General features: G+C 53.9%; 1 protein-coding gene and 1 long non-coding RNA gene across 3 annotated transcripts in view; one reads left to right on the forward strand and one right to left on the reverse strand.

The window, feature by feature from the left end:
* Nucleotides 1-432: 432 nt before the first annotated feature.
* LOC132019075 (uncharacterized) lies at nt 433-5,799 on the forward strand. Its single transcript, XR_009404692.1, has 3 exons — nt 433-608; nt 3,180-3,533; nt 5,736-5,799. It is a non-coding gene; the product is annotated as an uncharacterized LOC132019075 (long non-coding RNA).
* Nucleotides 5,771-21,753, reverse strand: part of POLA2 (DNA polymerase alpha 2, accessory subunit) — a 27,416-nt gene continuing 11,433 nt past the window's right edge. The window contains exons 6-18 of one of the 2 annotated variants that reach the window (XM_059401656.1): nt 21,061-21,254; nt 20,373-20,461; nt 18,681-18,836; nt 18,000-18,062; nt 17,250-17,292; nt 13,073-13,197; nt 12,343-12,381; nt 11,616-11,689; nt 8,571-8,679; nt 8,241-8,347; nt 7,356-7,415; nt 6,997-7,123; nt 5,771-6,270 (exon numbers count right to left, since the gene is read on the reverse strand). In XM_059401656.1, the coding sequence (XP_059257639.1) occupies nt 6,118-6,270; nt 6,997-7,123; nt 7,356-7,415; nt 8,241-8,347; nt 8,571-8,679; nt 11,616-11,689; nt 12,343-12,381; nt 13,073-13,197; nt 17,250-17,292; nt 18,000-18,062; nt 18,681-18,836; nt 20,373-20,461; nt 21,061-21,254 (1,339 nt within the window). In that variant the 3' untranslated portion in view covers nt 5,771-6,117. The remainder of the gene's footprint in view (nt 6,271-6,996; nt 7,124-7,355; nt 7,416-8,240; nt 8,348-8,570; nt 8,680-11,615; nt 11,690-12,342; nt 12,382-13,072; nt 13,198-17,249; nt 17,293-17,999; nt 18,063-18,680; nt 18,837-20,372; nt 20,462-21,060; nt 21,255-21,753) is intronic. The other variant, XM_059401665.1, reaches the window with a different exon arrangement.

Consider the following 21,753-nt stretch of genomic DNA (forward strand, 5'->3'; position numbering starts at 1 on the left):
CCCTGGGCAGGGATTGCCGGCTGCCCCCCTCCCTCTGCCTCTGGGGCCGCCCTCGGCTCACTCAGCCATCTCCCCAGGACATCCTGCTGCTCTCCACTGAGGCATCTCCCCCCGCCAGGGAAGGCTTCTGCACCCCCAGGGCGATGTCATGTCCCCTTGTGATACCCTTGGAGAAACTCTAGGTCGCTGTCCCCTCTGTGCCACTGTCAACAGATTCACATCCATCCCCCTCTGGACGGTAGCCACCAGCATCTCCCCAGAGTGCGTGCAGCATAGCAGGCACCTGACCAACAAGCAAAGGAATGGGTCAGCGAATGAACACCACGACGCTGGGGACAGCAGGAAGGGGGCGTGTCAGTGCTGGGGACATAGGAAGAGGGCATGTCCAGGACAGGGGTTTAGGAAACAAGAGCCTGGAGCCAAGGACTTCTCTGCATGCCCACCCAGTTTTGGTTTTCGCCACAGCATATGCCTGCCCCTGTGCCTGGTGTTTGCTTGTTCTCGGTTTCTGCCCTGGAGTGGAGCTCTGGGGGAAGCAGGCATCGTCTGTTCAGCTCCCGCCTGCATCCAGATCGCACCCCGACACAGCAACACAGCATGGGCCCACAGTGAGTGTTTGGCAACAGGAGAGAATGTGGGAAGTGAAGGGCTCGGTCTCCAGGGCCGCACACCAGAGGCAGAGGCACTCCTGCCTCCTCCTTTCCAGGCGCTTGTCTGGGAAGGTGGAAGGGAAGCCACTCCTGCAGGTACCTCCCGTGGGCCTACTGCCTGCGATGCTCGGCAGGGATGGGACCAGCTCCTGCTCTCGGGAGGCAGGCATCCTGCTGGATTCACGGGGAGGAGGTTACCCACGGGACATGGAGAACAGAGTGGAGGAGCCAGGTCGCTGTGCGCGTGTTTCTTTTAAAACAAACATGCCCATAGCAAAAGATTTCAAATGCACTATGAGCATGGACATGACAATTAATTCTCTGAGTCCTCCTGCCCCTGGCCTCTGGCCCTTCCACACCTGCCCCAGAAGCAAACCACTGTTCCTAGATGTGTTCAAAGGGGCAAGGCATTTGAAGGGGACAGAGGCTTCAAGGGGACTGTGAGCCTTGGGAAGGACCTGTAGGAATCAGGAATGGCCATGCCTTCTAGACCCTGGCCCGCACTTCGCCTCCTGCTCCTGGAGCAAAGAAGCCAGGAGGGCACTGCTGCTGGCTTCCAGGGAGAGCCACCGCCCAGAGGGGCTGCCTCTGCTAGCCGGGCAGTTCCCCCTTCCCACTCTTGGCGGGGGCGGGGCTGCTGACTTGACCCTGGACCAGATGCTTCAGACCCTGGGAAGATCTGGGGGTGATAGAGTGGGCAGAGGAGATGGGGCTCAGCGGGACCTTCAGGCAGCAGGATGCAGGGATTGGGGTCAGCAGGGTCATGGGGCAGCAGCTGTCCCAGAGACCTCTGAGGGCCCCTGTGGCCCAGGCAGCTGCCGGCCTGGCCTCTCAGCTGTCATGTGGCCTCCGGGGAGGGCAGGGAGCCTGGGACGTGGGGAATCGGGACCTGGCCGTGGGCCCAGGTGGGTCTGAGGGCAGGCTGGGCCCCGGGGGCCTGAGCATTTCTAGGGCAGACCTGGAGGGAGCAGATAGGTCTGGCTGCTCAGGAATGGAGGGGTGACAGAATCCCACCTCAGTGACCTCCAGACTGGGAGGCCAGGAGGGTCAGCTCCACTCCAGCTCCCCCCTCCTCCGCCAGACCCCCAGGACCTCCCTGTTCTCCAGCTTTATGTAGGCCCCTCCCAGATCCACCAGTCCAGTCCCCACCCCTCACCAGAGTGGGGCTCCTGTCACCCACTGGCCCAGCCCAATAACCATTTGGGTGTCCCCCCTTGGTCCCAACCTGCCCCCAACAGTCCCAGGGACCTCCCCGAACACCTGCCTCAAACCGCAATCCCAGGCACCTGGGCTATTACCTGCAAGTCCTTCTAAGCCTGTCCTTGTCGTGGACCAAGTTGGTCAGTGTGGCAGGGTGGAGAGACGGAGGGTTTGGAGTTTAAATCCCAGTTCTGTCACTTCCTTAGGCCGGTGACATCCAGCCTCTGAGCACCTGCCAGCGGGGCTTGCTGGAGTTAGGTGTGATCTCTACGTCAGCGTTCACACAGTGCATCCTCAGAGATGTTAGCTCCTTTGCCCTCCTACCTGAGCTGTTTTCTCCATCCATCCCCTGGCAGTCATCCCAATCCTGCTGTCCTGGAGCAGCCCCCCATCTCTTTGGTGGCAGATGACAAAAAATTCAATTCTAACTAGTTTAAGAAAAAAAGAAGCGGGTGTATTTGTGGCTTAGGTTTTGAGGGGGTGGGGCTACTGTCATCAGAACTCAGATGATGTGGCCTGGTGCTGACCTCTCCCTCTCTAACTTCTGGCAATATGTCCTCTGGTTTAGTGCTGCTCAGGACGGGTTTCCCCTCATTGTGGCAAGATGGCTGCAGCAGCTTTGCCATTGCTGCCGAGTCTTTTCTACCACTCCTGCAGAAGTCCTGGAGTCATGGTGTTTGGACTGTCTTCGGTCATGCTTCTCTCCCAGATCATTCACCAAGGGCAGGAAGGAGCAATGTGCTTCTTGGTTTAGGCAAGGGAGGAGTGTGGAGGAGGGGTGGTTCCCCACAGGGAAACCAGGGTGCTGTTTCTATGGGAACAGAAATGGGTACCAGGAGGCTCTGTCTTCCCATAGCTCTTAGAGTGTCTCTGGCCTCCAGACTCCCCTGGCTTCACTCTGCCCTTTGTGGCACTGCCAGGCCTTCCTAAGATGCAGGTTTCAGGGTCGCCTGGGCGGCTCAGTGGGTTAGAGCCTCTGCTTTTGGCTCGGGTCATGGTCTTGGGGTCCTAGGATCGAGCCCTGCTTTGGGCTCTCTGCTCGACGGGGATCCTGCTTCCTCCTCTCTCTCTGCCTGCCTCCCTGCCTGCTTGTGATCTCTGTCAAATAAATAAATAAATAAAATCTTCAAAAAAAAAAAAAAAAAAAAAAGATGCAGGTTCCATACTGCCCTCCTGCTCCACACAGAAGCTTCCGAAAGTTCCCTGGGGTGAATCAGATACAAACTCCTTTGCAAGACATTCCTGACTTCAGTCTGGCTCCAGAGCTCTGTTCCTGGCCCGTCCCTTCTTTTTGTCCCTCTCTGCCCCTCTTCTTCCTCCTCTTTCCAGGCATTCTCTTCCTCGTGGGTAACAAGCGCACTGAAGACAGATGTCCCAACACTGGAGCATCACTTGTGACAGCCACAATATGGGAACAGCCCCGTCCGTCACCTGATGAGGGAAGGACAACACTGTCCATCTGCACAAGGGATCACGACTCAAACAAGGGGAGAAAGGAAATGAAAGTCTTGACTCCTGCTAGAGTGTGGACGGCCCTTGAGAAAGAAGCCAGACGCAGAGGACCACGTGTGCTGTGATCCCGTTTGTGTGATATGCCCAGAACAGACAAGTGTGTCGAGGTGGAAAGTAGGTCTGTGTTTTCCAGGGGAGTGACGGCTAATGGGGATGCGATTTCTTTTAGAGGTGAGGAAAATGTGGAATTCAATAGTTATGCTGTTCATATGACATTGTGAATGTACTAAAAACCACCAGATGGTACACGATCAGATGGTAAAGTTGATGCTGGTCGTGTATCTCACTAATTTTTAAAATGTTAAAAAAACCCAGAAAATAAAAACTACCCCCACCCCTGCCCCAGTCAGTCAAGGCCCTTCAAGGCTAGTTAGGAAGGTCAAGTGTGGAGGAAGACCCCTCTGTGTGGCCAAACAGGACTGGCTTTCGGGGGGGCGGGGCGGGGGTGCTCAGCCAGGAGCCCCAAGGTCAGGAGAAAGGACACATGTACCAAACAGAAGTGAAACATCAGCCCAGAAGGCTACTCCCAGCACCAGGGGAAGCTGCAAGATGGGCTGAGCCAGGCTGGGTGACCCCAGGTCAAGGGAAAGGAAACGCCAAGACTGAAGTAGCTGCAGAGGCAAAGCAGGATGGAGGCCCCCAGGAGCAGAGTCACCCTGGGCTTGGGGGGGCGGCTGTGGCACAAGATGTGGAACTTGCGAAAAGCACAGGGACTTTGTCTACTCAGAACCATCTGTCCCACCCTTAGGCTTGTGTCTCAAGGGCACGGGCACGAGGACCAGGGGAGAGGCCACCCAGCAAAACGGGGATTCTGAAGCAGGAGGGTCCCAGGAGTCCCGGCCCAGCCCTGGCTCCCCGGCTTCCTCCACCCTCCCTCCCCGACACCCATCCCCCAGCCTTACTCCAGAGGGCGGTGCCCGGCACAGGAGCAAGAGGGACCGTCAGGCAGGACATTAATGTCCCAGCTGAAAAGAGGTCTGGGAACAGCCACTTGGCAGTCGCTGGGCACCCGCTCCCTGACACCAGCAAAAGGGAACTGTCTGGTGGCAAAGAGGCGCTCGCCTGCCGAGTGGTGTGCAATCTGGGGTTTTCTGTGTGTTAAAAGCCTCCACGGGCCTCCAGGATCACTTTCAACAGTCACGCGACTCGTTTCCAGGCAACGGGCTTGAGCTCCCATTCATGCTGAGCTCCAGCTTTCTGCCTCCGCCCGGCACACGCCCCCATCGCCCCCACCACGCAGAATCTTCCTCCCCTTCCGCCAACTGCCCCATCACACGGACACTCTGGATCTTGCGGAGCCTGTCCTAAGGGGAGAGGAGGCTTTGTACCCTCCAATGGGGGACGACCACACGATTCCCCACAAAACTGCTTCAGTGGCTTGAGCATAATTGGCTAGAGCCGGGCTCCCGCTGAGCCCCGCAGGGACCATGCGATAAGCGCCCACGGCCTGGTTTGCCCACGGCCTGGTTTATCGTGGCCCAGGGCCTGCTGCTTAATCTTCCCCCGGCCAGGGTTTCCCAAGGGGCGGGGGTGGGGTACAAGGTTTTGGCAGACGGCTGTTCTGGAACTGTTTGAGGTCGTGGAAGAGGGCCCCCGGGCTCCTAAATGCCACATCCAGAGACGAAGTGGCTGGGTGCTCGGGGATCTTGAGGAGGGAAACTCAGCTCCCCATGCTGGGGCTTGTCTCTGTTCTCGTGTTCAGACGAGCCTATAAAATGAACGAGATGAAACCACAGCTGCTAGTTTTCAAAGGGAGGCCAGTTTCTCCCAAAGCCGGTGGGACCTGCCGTGGACTCCCCCTCGCCGTCCAGGGCAGGCGGCAAAGGTGGGGCCCTGCTCTGTCACCTGTTTGTCTCTGACTCAGGCTGCTGGCATCATGCCTGCCGCACCCTTGCACACTTCCCTCAGCCCAACAGTCGAGCTCCTCCCACTGGCTTTGGGCAGAAACTCAGTCCACGTTTAGCTAGTGACGGCTTCTCCCCAAATGCCAGGACACACGGGGTGTTTGGGGACCCTAGAGGGCCCCACCCGGCCAAGAGCTCCAGGCTCTGGGCAAGCCCCACGTGTTGTACAACCTTGGCAGGGCCGGCGCCGGGGAATCCAGCTTTGGCAGGGCTCCGGGAGGCCGCCCCCTCCAGATGGAGTGGTCAGGCTGGGACCACTGCCCGCAGAACAGGGCTGCGCGGGGAGGGCCAGGCGCGCCGCCGGCTCCTCGCTCTGCAATCCCCCCCCTCCTCGGCCCCCTCCCCCACCATGGAGGCCACAAAGGCCTGGGGAGGGTCAGGGCTGCTGCCGGACCGACACCCAGTACGACAGACATGCTGGCTTCACTGGGCACAGGTTAAGGAAGCAACGTTCTTTGTTCCCTGCCAGAAAAAAGAAGAAGGAAAAAGAACTCCACTCAGGAGTCCCCCTCGCAATTTACTTTTATTTCTCCAAAAGTTGTTTCCGTGTCTGACTCCCGCCGAGAGATGACCAAGCCTTCTGGCCTTTTCCGAGCACGCTGCGTCCACAGCCAGTTCGCCCTGGGCTCTGTGTGTCCACGAAGAAGCAAGAGCTTTCTTCCAGAGCAGCTCGACTCCAGGTCAGGGTCAGGGTCCAGCTGTGCTGGGCCTGTGCCCTGCAGCCTCCCTGCGCTAGGTGACTGTCCGCTGTCCTGCACCTTCCGGCGGCCTGGCTCCCGGCGGGGGGCCGCTCCTGGGCTCGCAGACGTCCGCGAGCACCACACGACGGGGGACGAGGAAGCGCCCAGGCCTCAGATCCTGACCACCTGGGCGGCCACGCACGGACTCTGCCTCCCCTCCCCGCCCGCCGCCCGCCGCCTCCTGAGGAAGAGGCGGCCGAAGGTGCCCCCCACCTGCCCCTTGGTGAGGCGCCCAGGATTCACACAGATGCAGCCGAGGACGTCCTGGGGAAAGGAAAGGGGCAGACGTGAGAAAGCTGGAACCACCCAACAGACCCCGGAGAGGAGCGGAAGGCAACGGAACGCATCTCCTGTCCAACCTGTTAACTCACTATTGGAAAGCCCCGAGTTCCTTTTGAGCCTCTGAACCAGAATAAAAAAGCATAACAATCAGCTCCCCAGCTTAGGAGACAAACCTGACCTGGTTATTGTTTCCAAGAGCGCAACACATTTTGACCTCTTGAGGTCCCACTAGCTGATTAGGCCAAGAGAGCTATGGCTTGGGTGGATCCCAAGGGACCCACCCCAGGGGTGGAGCCGGGGCCTCAGGTGGCAGAGATGAGAATGACCCAAGGGCTTCTTCAAAGTTCTCGTGGCGGAACCCTTTCGGGAGGTGACATCCGAGTTCTGGGGAGTGGGGCAGGCAAGTGCACGTGTGAAATGTCCCCAGGTCTCCCGGATATGGCCCCACGCGACAGCCACTGTGCGAGGACCTTCCTACCTGCCCCTGGGGCTCCCAGGCTGGCTCGCTGAACACCCGGGGGGTACATGGGAGCAGGGAGACGGCTGTTACTCAAACATTTTACTAAAAGATTCATTTTCTAGTCCTTTTATCACCTCTCCCCAAGAAAGGAGCACCGTCCCCAGCATGAGGAGCGGGGACCAGCGGTCTAGAAGGGAAAGTGAGACGGGTCCTGGTGTTTCTGGGGAAAAAGCAGAGTTCAAACCTACCTTCACAAAGTATTTCAGCTCTGATGGGATAATGAAGACATCCGGGGTGACGGGCAGCTGTGCGTAGGTGTAGAAATTCTCATAGTCAATGGCCATGTCTTCCTGGGGAGGGTAGAGCGGGTAGTAGCTACAGAGACAGAGAGAAGCAGTCAGCAGTGGCGGGGCTGGGGGCCCCTCTTCCCGCACCGTCTCCCCACTCCTCCCTGTGTTTGGGGGACAGAAGGCCGGCTTGTCATCACATAGGCGGGGGGAGAGTTCCCGGGGAGTGGCCTGAGGAAGGTGCTCGCAATCAAATCCGTCAAAGCACCAGACCCCAAAGCACACTTGTGCTGGTCAGAGAGCCCCACAAGTGAGCTCACCTCCTCTGGGTCAGGATGTGCTTGAGGATTCGGCTGAGTCTGTCCGAAGGTCCGGAAGTACTGGGGAAGCAAGAGAAGCAAGAAATGGAATGCAGAGCCTTGCTTCTCAGAGTCTGTGTCTCTTTGGGGAGGACCCGAGGACTCAATAAACCGGGGAGAAGCTCCAGGGCCCAGAGGCAGTGATGAGAGGGTACCTCTGGGGAAGTCGAAAGACCCCCTCCAACAAAGAGCTGGGTCTGTTCCCCCCGAGAAGGGGAGCAGGCCACCGGGCTGAAAAGGCAGAGAGCAGGCATCCCAGGTGATCAAGACCATGGAAGCCGCTGGCTCAAACTGCAGTGTGCGAGAATGTGCAAGAAGCGCACCAGCGTGCGGTGAGCGTGAAGTCAGGGGGCCCCTGCACCTCGGACCCCAGCCAGCAAGCACACACCCATCTCGCCTAACACACGCACGGCTTTACACGTGATGGAGGAACCACTGGACGGCTGTCAGCAAGCAGGCTAGGTCTGAGTTTCTGCAGACCGATGGCCAGCTGAGCAGCTTTGCAGCTCACTTGCATGAGCAGGGACACCCCCTCCTGCTTAGGTCATGAGAGTGGGAGGTGAAGAAAAGGAGATAAACTTCTGTGATAAGAAACGGAGCGCAAAGACGCATGGCCATGGCTCTACGGGGTCTCCAGCACCACAGACAAGTGGGAGCAGAGACCGACCCCGTCGCTCCCTCTGGGAACAGACAAACGTGAATGGCCTAAGGGTTTGGCACAAAGCGCTGCTCTGAGGACTTCCCAGTCAAGGCTCTGCCAACCAGCCCCGTGGTTTTCTTGGTGGAAGAAAGGCCCGGGGTCCAGAGAGCCAGCGTCCTGCCTGCCGGACCAGAAGTGCTCCCCACCTACTGATCTCCTCGGCTCCCATGTGGAACAGCAGATCCGTGGACGTCAGGCCAAGAATCACGCCGTTGACGGCGAGGCTGCAGGGCTCAGACACGAACTGCACTCGCTGAAACGAGAGGGGTGAGGTGAGCATTTGTGCACCCAACTTAGAAATGTCCTGCCCATGTCGGGGGGACAGTGGGGGGGTCTCCCAGGGGTGGGGAGACCACCAAAAGGGGGGCCAAACCGACGGACAGTAAATCACAAATACATCTGTCTGTTAAAGAAAGATGCTCAAGAGTCAGGCCCATCCACCCTCCCCTCGGGGGCCAGAGTGGGGGCGCCGCTACCTTTCTGTCGTCTCGAAGCAGATCGGAGTAGCTGAAGGGCGGCTGCGGGTACACAGGCTCGCGGTGCACATCCCTCACAGACGGGACAAAGACGAGGCGGGAGCCAGAGCTGCTTTGTCAGAAGACCGTCAGGAGAGGGAGAAAAGCGAGTGCAGACGAGTTAGAACAGCTGGCTGACAGACGGCAAACGTCGCACTCAGGACAAGGGCCCCCGTCCAGGGAGGAATTTCCCAGCTGAACTCTAGCAGGAGAGAGGCTGTTTCCCACGGGACACCGTGAGCACAAGGCACCTTGTTCCCACTCCCGCGCATCTACCTCAGTGAGGCTCGGGTCACCCGGGACACGCTTTCTCCCGGCTCTGTGTGGTGTGCCGCTGGGGCAAGGGCACGTTTGGTGGGAAAGAAAGGGGGAGCTGACATTGGGATAGAGAAGATCTAGAAAGACAAGGTTTTGACCAAAGAATCAGGGCCTTGCAGCCAGACAGGAAACCAAACCTCTGACTCCACACTGTGCACACACACGGGGCGTACAGGCGGGAGTCTCCCTGACCCGGTGGGGTGGGGGCACTCTTGCTCAGGGAGGGACCAGCCATGCTGGCCGGACCCCCACACTGCTTCACACATGGAGGGTCAAACCACAGCCTCCTACCAGAACACTGGGTCCTCATTACAACAACGGACAGACACACCTCCCGAGGGATGGGGAAGAACACACGTGGCCTTTCCCCAAGGCCCTTCCCTCTCCCACAGGGAAGCGATGCTCCAAGTTTCTCTCAGCAGACTGGCTAGCCAGACTGACGGGACTATTTAATAGCGACGGCAAACAGAGATTTCCTTCGATGGAAGCAGAAGGGGGATCTCTAGGGTTCAACATGTGAGCGAAGAAAAACCTTCAACTCTAGGACCCAACGATTTATCCTCAGTCACACAAAAGAGGAAAAAAAAATCCTGTTTCCTTGGTTCCCTCAGCTGTGCTTGGCAGGGGGCCTACTACAAACCACACAGGCGCCCAGTGTCACTTTGAGGGTATGTTTAAACCCCTCCAACAGTGCCCACTGCCAGCTCCCTCTCTTGCTTAAACTCTACAGCCTTCCCAGACGCAGGTATAGCTCCGTAGCTGCCTGTCCTATGGGAGAAAGGTATTGGTGACTGTTGGCACATCTGTCAACCGTCATACCTGCTCAGAGTGTGAACTGAGACATGTGCAACAGAAACCAGGACCTTGAGACCACTTTGGTCAACAGTTACCGTCCTCGTGACATGGAGAAGTACACGATCAAGTCACCCGAAGCCAGGGCTGACCATCCCAGGACCAGCTGAGCTCCAGGCCCAGGGCGGGGGGCGGGGAGCGGGGGGACTCAGTCCAGGAGGGACACAGAGGGCAGAGATGCCACTGGCCCTGCTTAAAGGTTGCTGCTTCAGGGACGTTCTGGAAGAGCAATGGTTAAGGAGGAAACAGCCCTCCTGCTCATGGTTGTGAAGTGGCTGTAGGGGGAGGGATCAGAAAGAAAATTCCAACTATGCTGAGCATTGCACAACCCCATGCACGGCGGTGGGAGGGTCCCCACAGCCGCTCCCTCTGCAGGGTTGCTGCTCGGCGGCAGCTCGGCTCTCAGTGCAGGGGGCACTTCCGCGAGCTCTGGCTTTTACTGATAATTAGCTCTGTACGTCTGATCTCTCAGGGATAAAAATAAAGTCCCCCAGCATGGAGTGCTTATATACTGTTTTGGGGAGGGCGGGGCAGCTCCCCATGCCCCGGGGTGCACGCTGGCTGCAGATGAAAGTGCCTGGCAGCGCTGGGCGCTAGCCCCATAGTCACAATGCCCAGTCTGTTCTTTGTTTGTTCCACTGCTGTCACCACCACACGGGGCGAGGAACCAAAAACAGAACCCGATGTCGCACTGAGAGCACCCGGCCTGCTGGGGCATGGCTACACGGTCCCTGATCATCCCCAGGGGACCCCACTGAACAAGGACACCAGCCCTGCTCCTGGTAGCTGGGGCGGGGAGGGGCATCTCTGAGGAGCACCAGGTGCTCCCCAGGTCTGGCCTGCGTCAGGACAAACAGCAAGAGGGGAGGCACTTGTATTAACTTCATTTGAGGGAGGGAGTGAGGAAGGGGCAGACCCAGAGGCAGGCTCAGTCCCCTGGGCCCCAGGTAAGCTAGGCGGGCTTCTCCTCAGTCCCTGAGGCCTGCCAGACCGGCCTTGCTGCCGCTACAAGAAGGTAGTATTACGACTAATCAACTCTGGGATCAGTTCTCACAGCGAATGGGAGGAAGATTATACATCTTGTTTTAAAAACCACCTTTGTTACAGACTTGTTTTTAAAAGCTTAGCCTCAGGAATGTTTATTTTCTCTGAGCTCAGCCACAGGCAGGCAGATCCCTAGAGGAGAAGATCCATCACCTGTACCAGATCCCCTCAAACCCAGGCCCTGGAGGAAGAGGGCAGGAAGTGAGGACATCTGCTTCCCGAGTAACTTCCTACTTGTAGTTTGGGACTTTTCTTGGAATAGTGCCTTTTCTCTCAAATTAGAATCGCATGTCTCTCCTCAGTTCCTGCCCCTTGGTCTACAGTGAGGATCTAAGATCCTCCACGCCCCCCATGGCCTGCTCGGCCGTCAGCAGTGCCCCGTGAAGTGTGGGGCAGCTCAGACTCTGGGGAAGGACTTGGACTCACCCCAAAACACTCACTCATGCAGCGAGATGCTTGGGGCCCCCGGGGATTTCGTTGGGGAACTCATCAAACACTTCTCAGAATCAGCTGGGAAGGTTCCCAGGAAGTAGGAGTTTGCACAAAAGGGAGTGACAAAGGGAAGGAAGCAAGGGGCAAGCGAGGGACGAAAGTCTGCGCAGCCTCTTCCTGGCCAGTGTGTTTATCTTTGTGTTTTAGAGACGCCTCTAAGCCCGGCGTCCGTGCACTTGGGAGTCAAGAGAGGGATCTGATCTCTGGAGTTCAAAAGGATGAAGGGACAGGAGCTACCGTTACTTCTTGCCGCGGGGAACCCGGGCAGGTGAGGCTCTGTCCAACAGTCTCAATTCTGACCTGCGCGTCCCTTCGATAATTGTCCGCAGACACTGCTTGAAAATATCTTCAAACGGACTTGTGAGCAGGCAGCTCTGCAAGAGAAGGAAGGAGACGATTCAGAGGGCAGACGCCGGCCTTCACTGACCCGCCTGGCGAGGAGCTGAAGGACAGACAACGATGAAAGACACACGCTCATGGTCTCTGTCCTCAAGAGCAGTCTGTCTGGGGGCAGGAAAGCAGGTGGGGGGAGGAGTTCATCCTCTAGAACATAAACTGAAACACTAGAAGCAACAGTGCTCCGAAATCCTTCCTGTGGAAGGTGCGACATCCTGAGACAAAGGGCAGGAGGCACTGACTCTCGGCCACAGAGATGTCCCGGGAAGGGCCTTTTGTGTTTTCTGCATCGAAGGACGGCAAGACGGGGTTCCTGGAGCCAAGGGTAGCAGCTTAGTGAGCCACAGACCCCTGCATCTGTGCGAGCGTGCTCAGGCCTTGGGACCGAGCATCACACGGGGACCCCAGACTCACAGACGTGTATTTCCTTCCCCAGCTTCCAAACGGGCCTGCATTCTAGTGACACGAAGCCTTCCAATGCAGTCTCTTTATAAAAACGCCTTGCTACAGTGCTTTTCTGATTAGCCGCAGGTTTGTGACAAATGCTGCATAAACTCCAGAATATGGAAACAAGAGTGAGAGCTCAACGGGAGGGAAGAATCCGGCACGTCCCCTACCAGCCTCGACTTACCTCAACCTGTTCGTGCTTTGCGTCCAGGAAAGGTCCAAGCTGCAGATAGAGAAGCGAAGTATCAGAACCGCACGTGTCCGGGAGCGCCTTCACACACCCTCTCCTAGTGGTTCTCTGCCCAGGGTCCGTCTGTCCCTCTGGACAGCAGACGGGGTTGGGTGCCCAGTGAACATCACAGGCAAAGCCACGACCCTGGATGCAGGGAGGCTGCCAGGGCCCCCTAACCAGGGGTGCTGCCTCCTACAGGGGGGCCTTTCTTTCTTTCTTTCTTTCTTTTTTTTTTTAAATATTTATTTATTTGAGAGAGATCACAAGTAGACAGAAAGGCAGGCAGAGAGAGAGGGAGAAGCAGGCTCCCTGCTGTGTGGGGCGGAATCCCAGGACCCTGAGATCATGACCTGAGCCGAAGGCAGAGACTTAATGCACTGAGCCACCCAGGCGCCCCTAGGGGGCCTTTCTTAAAAAAAAAAAAAAAGACTTTATTTGAGAGAGAGGGAGGGGAGGAGCTGAGAGGGAGGGGGAGAGAATCGGAAGCAGGCTCTATGCTCAGTGCAGAGCCCAAATGGGGACTTGATCTCACAACCATGAGATCATGACCTGAGCTGAAACCAAGCATCAGACACTTGACTGACTGAGCCACTCAGACGCCCCTGGGCCTTTTTCTACGGTCTCCTCCCCAGTTTCTCCTTGGTGCCTCCCCTAGCGGAGCTGTCCCAGGAGGCTGTCCTACCAGGATGCAGACATCCGGCAGATCGCGGTTGATGACGGCGATCAGATCGAGCAGGGGGTCGTACGTGATGCTGTCGGATGTGGTGTATGGGCCACAGGCCACCAGGACCATGTTTTGCTCAAAATCTAAGACAGAAAGGATCATAAGGTATTGATTAGAAGATAAAGGGATGGTGGAAGAAAGGACAATTAGGGAAAAGTGCCAGAGGACTCAATTAATCGAGTCTCCCTATGTGTACAACTCTGGGAATCCAAGATCTCATCCCCATCCACAAAGAATGCTCTGCCAGCTGCTAGAGAAAGGGAAGTAAGCAAGTAACTAGGGAGTGACAGGCAGTTTGCCAGCAGCACACGTGGGCAATGGGAGGAAGCAGCAATCAGGAAAGATATGATCAAGGTGAGGTATGCTCATGCCTTTCCCCTATTTTTTTATTATGATAGAACACAAATAACATACAATTTGCTATCATCACCATTTTTTTTAACATTTTTTTTTTTAAAGATTTTATTTACCTATTTGAGAGAGATTTATTGAGAGAGATCACAAGCAGGCAGAGAGAGAGGAGGAAGCAGGCTCCCTGCTGAGCAGAGAGCCCGATGCGGGGCTCGATCCCAAGACTCCGAGTTCATGACCTGAGCCGAAGGCAGTGGCTTAACCCGCTGAGCCACCCAGGCGCCCCTATCATCACCATTTTTAAGTATACATTTCAGTGGCATTAAATAAATGCAGAATGCTGTGCAATCATCACTGCCATCCATTCCCAGAACTCTTTCATCTCGTGCAACCGAAACTCTTGTCTCCATTAAACACGAACCCCTGCTCTCCCAGACCCTGGCCACCATTCTCTTGTCTGTCTCTAGGATTCTGGCTACTCTAAGTATCTCATGTAAGTGGAACCATACACTATTTATCTTTTTGTGACTGGCTTATTTCACTTTGCTTATGCTTGTAAGTAGAATTTTCTGGGAGCAAGGGCAGGGCAGCGTCCTGGAGAGTGTGCGGTTTGAGGGAACATCTGTGGTCCAGGGTGGCTGGGGAACGTGGTCCGGTGAGGAGTCGAGAAAGACGGGCTGGGTGTGAGGTTCGGCCTGGGATTCCCGTATGGGGTACAGAGGTGTGACATTTGGCTACTTGTCTCGCACGACCCTTTCCCCACAGCACTGGCCTTCCCTTGGGAGAGCCAGCCCTCTCTCTCCTGCACCAGGCAGTCCGGGGGTGTAATGCTGAATTAGGTGTAATGCTGTCCCCTAGCCAAGAGCCAGGTGTGTGATCAGTCTGAGCCATCCATACTCTCCTCTCTGCTTCTGGAATCTCGAGGTGAATCATTCAAGAAGAGAAGAAAGGGCGGAGCTGACCTATTACGGCCAGAGGTAACTGGATGAGAGCTGGGGAATTCCTGCTGGCTGGACACCTAGAGCTGCTCCAAAGTCTGCATTTCTAGCTCCCCGTCCTCGCTACAGCTAGCTAGATTTCCCCTAACAAATTCTCTTTTTCTTTCTTAGGTTTCTCGGTTTCTATAGCTTACACCAACAAAACCCAAAGATCTCTGACTTAACATGGAGTTGTGTTAGTTTCCTATGGCTGCTGTGACAAATTATCACAACCTTAGTGGCCGAAATCAAACACACATTTATGATTATGGTTCTGGGGGTCAGAAATCCCACAATCAAGGTTCTGGCAGGGCTGCATTCCTTCTGGAGGCTCCAGGCAAGAGGTTTCCTTGCCTTTTCCAGCTTCTGGAAGCCACCTGCATTTCTTGGCTCAGGACCCCTCTTCCATCTTCCCAGCCAGACCACTCTTCCTACTTTTGATGTGGATCGTTCTGCCTCCTCCCTACAAAGTCCCTTGTGATGTCACTGGGCCCACCCAGACAATCCAGGATAATCTCAGGATTCTTAAGTAAAGGACACCTGTGAAGTCCCTTCTGCTGTAGAGAGAAACACAGTCCCCGTCCGAGGAAGTAGGCCATTACGCGTCTACCAGAGCAGGAACGCCGTGAAGCGGGATTGAGGGTTCAGGGAGAAGAGTCTGCTTCACCCTGTGCTAGGGCAGGGGACAAAGTTATATGTGGTTCTGAGGAGCCTATAGCAGATGGAAACCCTGGAAGAGAGCAAGTGCCAGCAGACCAGGGCCCATGTCTCACTCTGCGTCTCCAAGTGCATATCTCAATACCTTGGTTAAAACTGTTTGTTCATAACTAATTCCACTGCTTCCAGAGGCTTCCCTGGCACACGGCTCAGGCTCTGGGCATCTCAGCCACGTCAGTTTCATCTCGCCATGCACAGTGGATCTAATACCACCACGTTCATTGGTTCGTTGCCAAAAACATGGGTCTTCTGATGCAACGTGCAACGTCATAAACCCTGAAATTTCATTCCTGATTCTAGGTCATCGCCAAGAACGCCCTCATCACACCCCGTTACTGGGCATGGGGTGCTGACAATACCCTTGAGTCGGCCGTCTCACTAAGAGTCCTCAACAGTCTTCTGCTTTCCTTCCAAAAATGCTCTGAATGATTCTGAAGCAGACTGTTAGAATTTCTTTTTGTCTTTTCCCATCCAGATTAGTTACCAAATAACTCCAGGCCTCCTTAGAAATTTGTCTTTTTTTGGGGGGGCGCCTGGGTGGCTCAGTGGGTTAAAGCCCCTGCCTTTGGCTCAGGTCATGATCCCAGGGTCCTGGGATGGAGCCCCGCATCGGGCTCTATGCTTGGCGGAGAGCCTGCTTCCTCCTCTCTCTTTCTGCCTGCCTTTCTGCCTACCTATGATCTCTGACTGCCAAATGAGTAAAAAAAAATCCTTAAAAAAAAAAAAAAAGAAATTTGTCTTTTTTTTAAAAAAAGATTTTATTTCTTTGAGAGAAAGAGAGCATGAGCACAGCGGGAAAGTGGCAGTGCCAGCGGGAGTGGGAGAAGCAGACTCCTGCTGAGCGGGAAGCCTAACTAAGAGCATGACCTGAGCTGAAGGCAGACACTTAACTGACTGAGCCACCCAGGTGCCCCAGAAATTTGTCTAACTTTTTAATAAACTTTCTTTTTTTTTAAAGATTTTATTTATTTATTTGTCAGAGACAGAGAGAGAGAGAGCGAGCGAGTGAGCACAGGCAGACAAAGAGGCAGGCAGAAGCAGAGGGAGAAGCAGGCTCCCTGCCGAGCAAGAAGCCGGACGTGGGACTTGATCCCAGGACCCCGGGATCATGACCCGAGCCGAAGGCAGCTGCTTAACCAACTGAGCCACCCAGGCGTCCCTTTAATAAACTTTCAATTTTGGAATAACTTCAGAAGCATAGGAAAGTTGCAAAGATAATACCAAGTTCTTGTATATATACCCTTCCCCCCGCATCCCCGAACGCCAGCACCCTGCCTGACCGGGTGCATCTGTCAAAATGAACCCAGGAACACTTGGGTGTCTCGGTCAGTTAAGCATCTGACTCTTGGGGCACCTGGGTGGCTCAGTGGGTTAAGCCTCTGCCTTCGGCTCGGGTCATAATCTCAGGGTCCTGGGATCGAGCCCCACATCGGGATCTCTGCTCAGCGGGGAGCCTGTCCCCCCGCCCCCAACTGACTCTCTGCCTACTTGTGATCTCTGTCAAATATATAAATAAAAATCTTAAAAAAAAAAAAAAAAAAAAAAGCATCTGACTCTTGATTTCAGCTCAGGTCATGATGGTGAGATCACACTGTGTGGGGCGTGCCTTCCGCCCCCTCCCGCCCAATCCCCACGGACTGCGTGCACGCTTTCACTCTCTCTCTCAAATAAATAAATCTCTAAAAAAAAACAAAACGAAATGAAGGAATTTGCTCTGGCTTATTATTGTTAATTCCTGACTATTTGAGGGTCACTAGGTTTTCCATAATGTCCCTTTTCTCTTCCAGGATCCCAAGCAGGACCCCACAGCAAACTGAATGAAATTCCTTTTAAAACCATTCCTATTTGGTCTTTTACAAAGTAACTTCCAGACACAGATGGCATGCCTCGTGTAGCCAGAACCCAGGCTCACTGGGCTCAGACCCTGGCCTTCCAAAGGGCCCGGGAAGCCGCCCACCCGCTGTCCTTCCTTCCTAGCCTCCCCCGGGGTGCTGCCAGGCACGTTCTGCAGCTTTCTCGGGGCCTGAGGAACCCAGATCCTCCTCCTCCACCCTCGCGGTGAGCAGAACAATGTTTGAACTCACACTTACCTCCATCCTCTTCGGTGGGCTGATAAAATGGAAGTGGCAGACCCTTAAAACAGGAGAAAAGCTGAACTGAGTTCCTGGTTGAACAACAAAAAAAGGGAGGGGGTGGGCCCTGAATGTGGGTGGGGAACTGCGGCATGGGCAGGTGGGGAGGGCGGGCTGCGGTGTGGGAGGAAGAAAGCGGCCTCCGTCTTGCCCCCTGGAGCTCAAAGCTCACAGAACGGACTGTTCCTACTGTTTTCCTGTATGGCACAGAGCGGCAACGAAACCCAGGTAATGGGAGGTCACGGCTAACCTCGTTAACACCCAGCAGAAGGTGCGAGAGCACAGGTGCCCAGAGTCTCAGGATTCTAGGCAAAACCCAAGAGCAGGGAATCTGCCACTTTTGCTCTAGTTATTTGCAAATCCGTGGAGGACTGCTGCCTAGAGCAGGGGATGGCAAACTAGGGGCTTTGGGGCCCATCCGGCTACCGCCTGCTTTCACGAAGTTAGCCACACTCGCTGGCTTCTATGGCACTTCTAAGCCACCAAAGCCGTCGACAGAGACTGTAAGGCCTGTAAAGCTTCAGATATTTACTGTACGGCCCTTTGCAGAAATGGTCTGCAGGAGGCCTGGAGGTAGCTTCCCAATCTATAGCTAGAGGACTGAGAAGCAAATAAATAGGTTCTCCGTGTTTCCAGGACGGACAGAACGGCCAATACTGTGTCTACAGCAGAGGAGGAGGGCGGGGGGGGGGGCAGTCACCCTCGTACCTCATAGAGTTTGGTGGCAATAAATTTTCTACCAGTCGTGTTGATTCCTTCCATAATTACAACCTGAAGAACAAGTGGAATGGGAGATAAACAAGAGATCGGCAATAAAAGTATTTTGATAAAGTTAAAAAGTATGAAGGTACTGGGGCGCCTGACCAGGTCAGTGGGGAGGACATGCGACTCTTGGTCTTGGGGTCATGAGTTTGAGCCCCACGTTGGGGGTATTTCACTTAAAAAAACATCTATTAAGTACTAAGCGCACCTATCTCATTTTATAATTAGAAACTTGGGGGTATTTTTCTAGGAAACAAATTAAGAGGGTTGTGCCAGTAATAATAATTATGTTCCATATGGATGATCTAATTTTTTGTAACAATTCTATGAGGTAAGAAGTATTATTTCCACTTTAGAGACGAAGACACTCTGCTTCGAGATGATAAGGAGCTTGGCTACAGTGACAGGCCGTGCTGGGCGGAGATGGAGGCTGAACCTGGCAGCAGGTCCCAGGGCTGAGGTCAGAGCATTCGGGAAAATCTGGAATCTGTACACTGGAGTCTGCCCTCGGGCCAGTGCTCCCGCCACACCTCAGGAGAGTATGAGGCAGCCTGGGACACAATGTTCATCCTACCACCGCCCCCATACACGCTGCAGAGTACACAGCACGCATGCATCCCGTCTCACCTGTCCAGGAAACAGAGAATATTCTTTGAGCTCAGATAAATCCACTGGAATCTGAGCCCCCGAGGAATGCTCCCGGTCCCCCTCGAGAATCACGGACTTGCTGTTCAGCTTCCCATTTGTGTCACAGCCAATCTGGCCCAGCAGAGTAATGGGCTCCTACCGAAGATGTAACATACATGTGACAGTCCTGGGGGCAGGAGCTCGAGATCTGGGGTCACCAGAATGGACAGCGGAGGATTTTTTTGGCCGGGCCACCCTACTGACAAGCATCATCAGTGATTCTCAGGGCATCTGGTCCGCCCACCCACCCACTGCTTGAGGCCCTCTAAGCGGTCACCTAAGCTTGGGCATCTCTAGTGAAGATAAACTTGGTTCCTGCGTCCCCAAGGCAGCCCAGTGCATTTCTGGATAGTTTCAAACATTAACAGCTCATGTCTGTTGAGCTTACTGAATACCAGGCACGTTCTAAAGGCTTACGTGTATTAACCTGTTTAATCCTCGCAGTGATGATGAAGAGGACACTATTTCTGGACCCACTTTACAAAAGAGAGAAATCAACCACAGGTTATGTAATTTAGTTAAGGTCAAAGTGTGGGTCAATTCTGGGTTTGAAGTGTGGCTCCAGAGCCATATCCTTAACCACACACTGTATTGTCTCTTAACAGGAAATTCTTCTTTAAATTGAGCTGAAATGTCTCCCTCTGGCTTCCTTTGTCCTGTCCCCATTCCTGGGGCAGACTGAGGAAGTCCAATCCTTCCCCACAAGACTGTGCATTGCTGCCTCCCCTCCACTGCTTCCTCCTAAACTTCCTTATATGACATGTTTTGTGTATCATCCCCAAGTGGTCAATCTTCTCTGAATGCAAACAATGACAGAAGTGCCTTAAGGAATCTTCTAGAACACATTTCCCCTTAGGTTAAAAAATGTTTCAGGGGGGCGCCTGGATGGCTCAGTGGGTTAAAGCCTCTGCCTTCGGCTCAGGTCATGATCCCAGGGTCCTGGGATCGAGCCCCAAATCAGGCTCTCTGCTCAGCTCTCTGCCTACTTGTGATCTCTGTCTGACAAATAAATAAAATCTTAAAAAAAAAATTTTCAGAGAGAAAGCACTGGAGCATATGCCAGATTAAACCACAATTAAAGATATTGCTGGCAACAGTTGATCCGCAAGGACAGACACCAAACTAGATGAGCGACTATGGGTCACTGCTCCTGGACCCTATCCTTGCTGTTGTCCTCATAACCTGATCACTGAACACTTCTATCTGTAGGAAATCTCCAGGGGGCTACCTGCCTCACACTAGAAAGGAGAAGGCCTCAGTCTTTGCTTATGTAGAAGAACCCTAATCCAAGTGCAAAGAAAATGTTATCAAATTCGACCACGACAGATGTTCTAACTAGAACATTGACAAGAAGTAAAAAAGGGAGCAAGGATGCCTTTTTATCATTAGTTTAAAAATACAATATTAGGGAGCTGGGTGGCTCAGTGGGTTAAACGTCTGTCTTCAGCTCAGGTCATGATCTCAGGGTCCTGGGATCGAGCCCCGCATTGGGCTCTCTGCTCAACAGGGAGCCTGCTCACCTCCCCCCCAATGCCCCCCACTGCCTGCTTGTGATCTCTTTCTATCAAATAAATAAAATCTTCTTAAAAAATTACAGTATTATTTAGGAAGGACTATTAGAACGATTCTTACTTGAGCTGGGACCAGAACAGGAGCAAAAGCCTCAATCTTGTAATGTTCCTTGAGTTCACTGCCAAGTTCCTCTATCTTACAGGTCAGAACTGAAAGCCCAGAGAGGGGAAAAGTATTGTGTTTAGGACATTCCACTTGTAAAGGGAGAAGATACAGCGCATTGTAAAATACTGAAGTCAGTCAATTTACAGAAGTAGGAGGTGCCCAGGACTTCCTGCTAAAGCCCTAGCCAATCTCCCAGTATCTAGTGGCTGAAATTTGGCCACAGATCACGTGGCACACTCCCCGAGAGTCAGCACAGATGCCCACAACCCAGCCTTCCTTTCCTTCTGGTCATCAGTGAGGTTTAGGGCAAGTCAAGTCCAACCTGGAGAATCTTCCATTCTTTACAAGGAAGACACCATAAATGTCTTTGATTTTCATTGGCTTCTACGCAGTTCAAATGGTTGTCACCGGGAAATGGTTATGTGCTTTCTCTTTAGGGAAGCGGAGTGACTTGGGAGAATTGCTGAGAGGGTCACGTCCTGTCCCTCCACTGCTAGGGGCATCCTGAGGACATCTACGAACTTCTGTATTCAAAGGAGACCTTGGAACTTGTTCTACAGGCCTAGCTAAAGCTGTGTTACTTACTCTACGCCTTTCCAGGTGGTTTTATATTCTCCAGAATCGCAAAAAGATAAACAATTACCGTCTCGAATATCTGGAAGCTTCTGGAACATTGATTTGTAGCTCCTGGTGAGTGACTCTGGACCCCCCAAGACCTTCAGGCTGAGGTTACCGGCCCCTCCTCTTCCAGACCAAGATACTCCCTGTGCTGAACCAAAGGAGATAACCACTTCTCCTCGGTTATTTCTCGAGCTGTATTTCTGAGAGGGAGTAGCACTGATTGGAAGCAAAAGAGATACGCATTACCGAGTTTGTATTTAAAGTGTGAGGTGAATAAAATGAGGTAACCTTTTGGAAAGGGGGACCGGAGAAACGTCAAGCTGGCCTCACATTTTATAAATCTTATCAGCTTAATGGGGTTGGATATACCCAGACCTTTAAGGAATTTCAGGAATGAGGGTAAGCTTAGAGACAGAGACATATTTTCAAAAGGCTTTCTCCTGGATTACAGCTAAACAAAGGAAAACCAAACTGAACTCTGGATTGATTAAAAAGCGAGTCTGAAGTACCACTTTCTTTTCTCTCTTACAATTTTTTTTTTAAAAGATTTTATTTATTTATTTGACAGAGAGAGATTACAAGTAGGCAGAGAGAGAGAGAGGAGGAAGCAGGCTCCCTGCTGAGCAGAGAGCCCGATGTGGGACTCGATCCCAGGACCCTGAGATCACGACCTGAGCCGAAGGCAGTGGCTTAACCCACTGAGCCACCCAGGCTC

Source organism: Mustela nigripes, chromosome 1 (assembly GCF_022355385.1).
Source record: "Mustela nigripes isolate SB6536 chromosome 1, MUSNIG.SB6536, whole genome shotgun sequence".
NCBI classification, from domain to species: Eukaryota; Metazoa; Chordata; class Mammalia; order Carnivora; family Mustelidae; genus Mustela; species Mustela nigripes.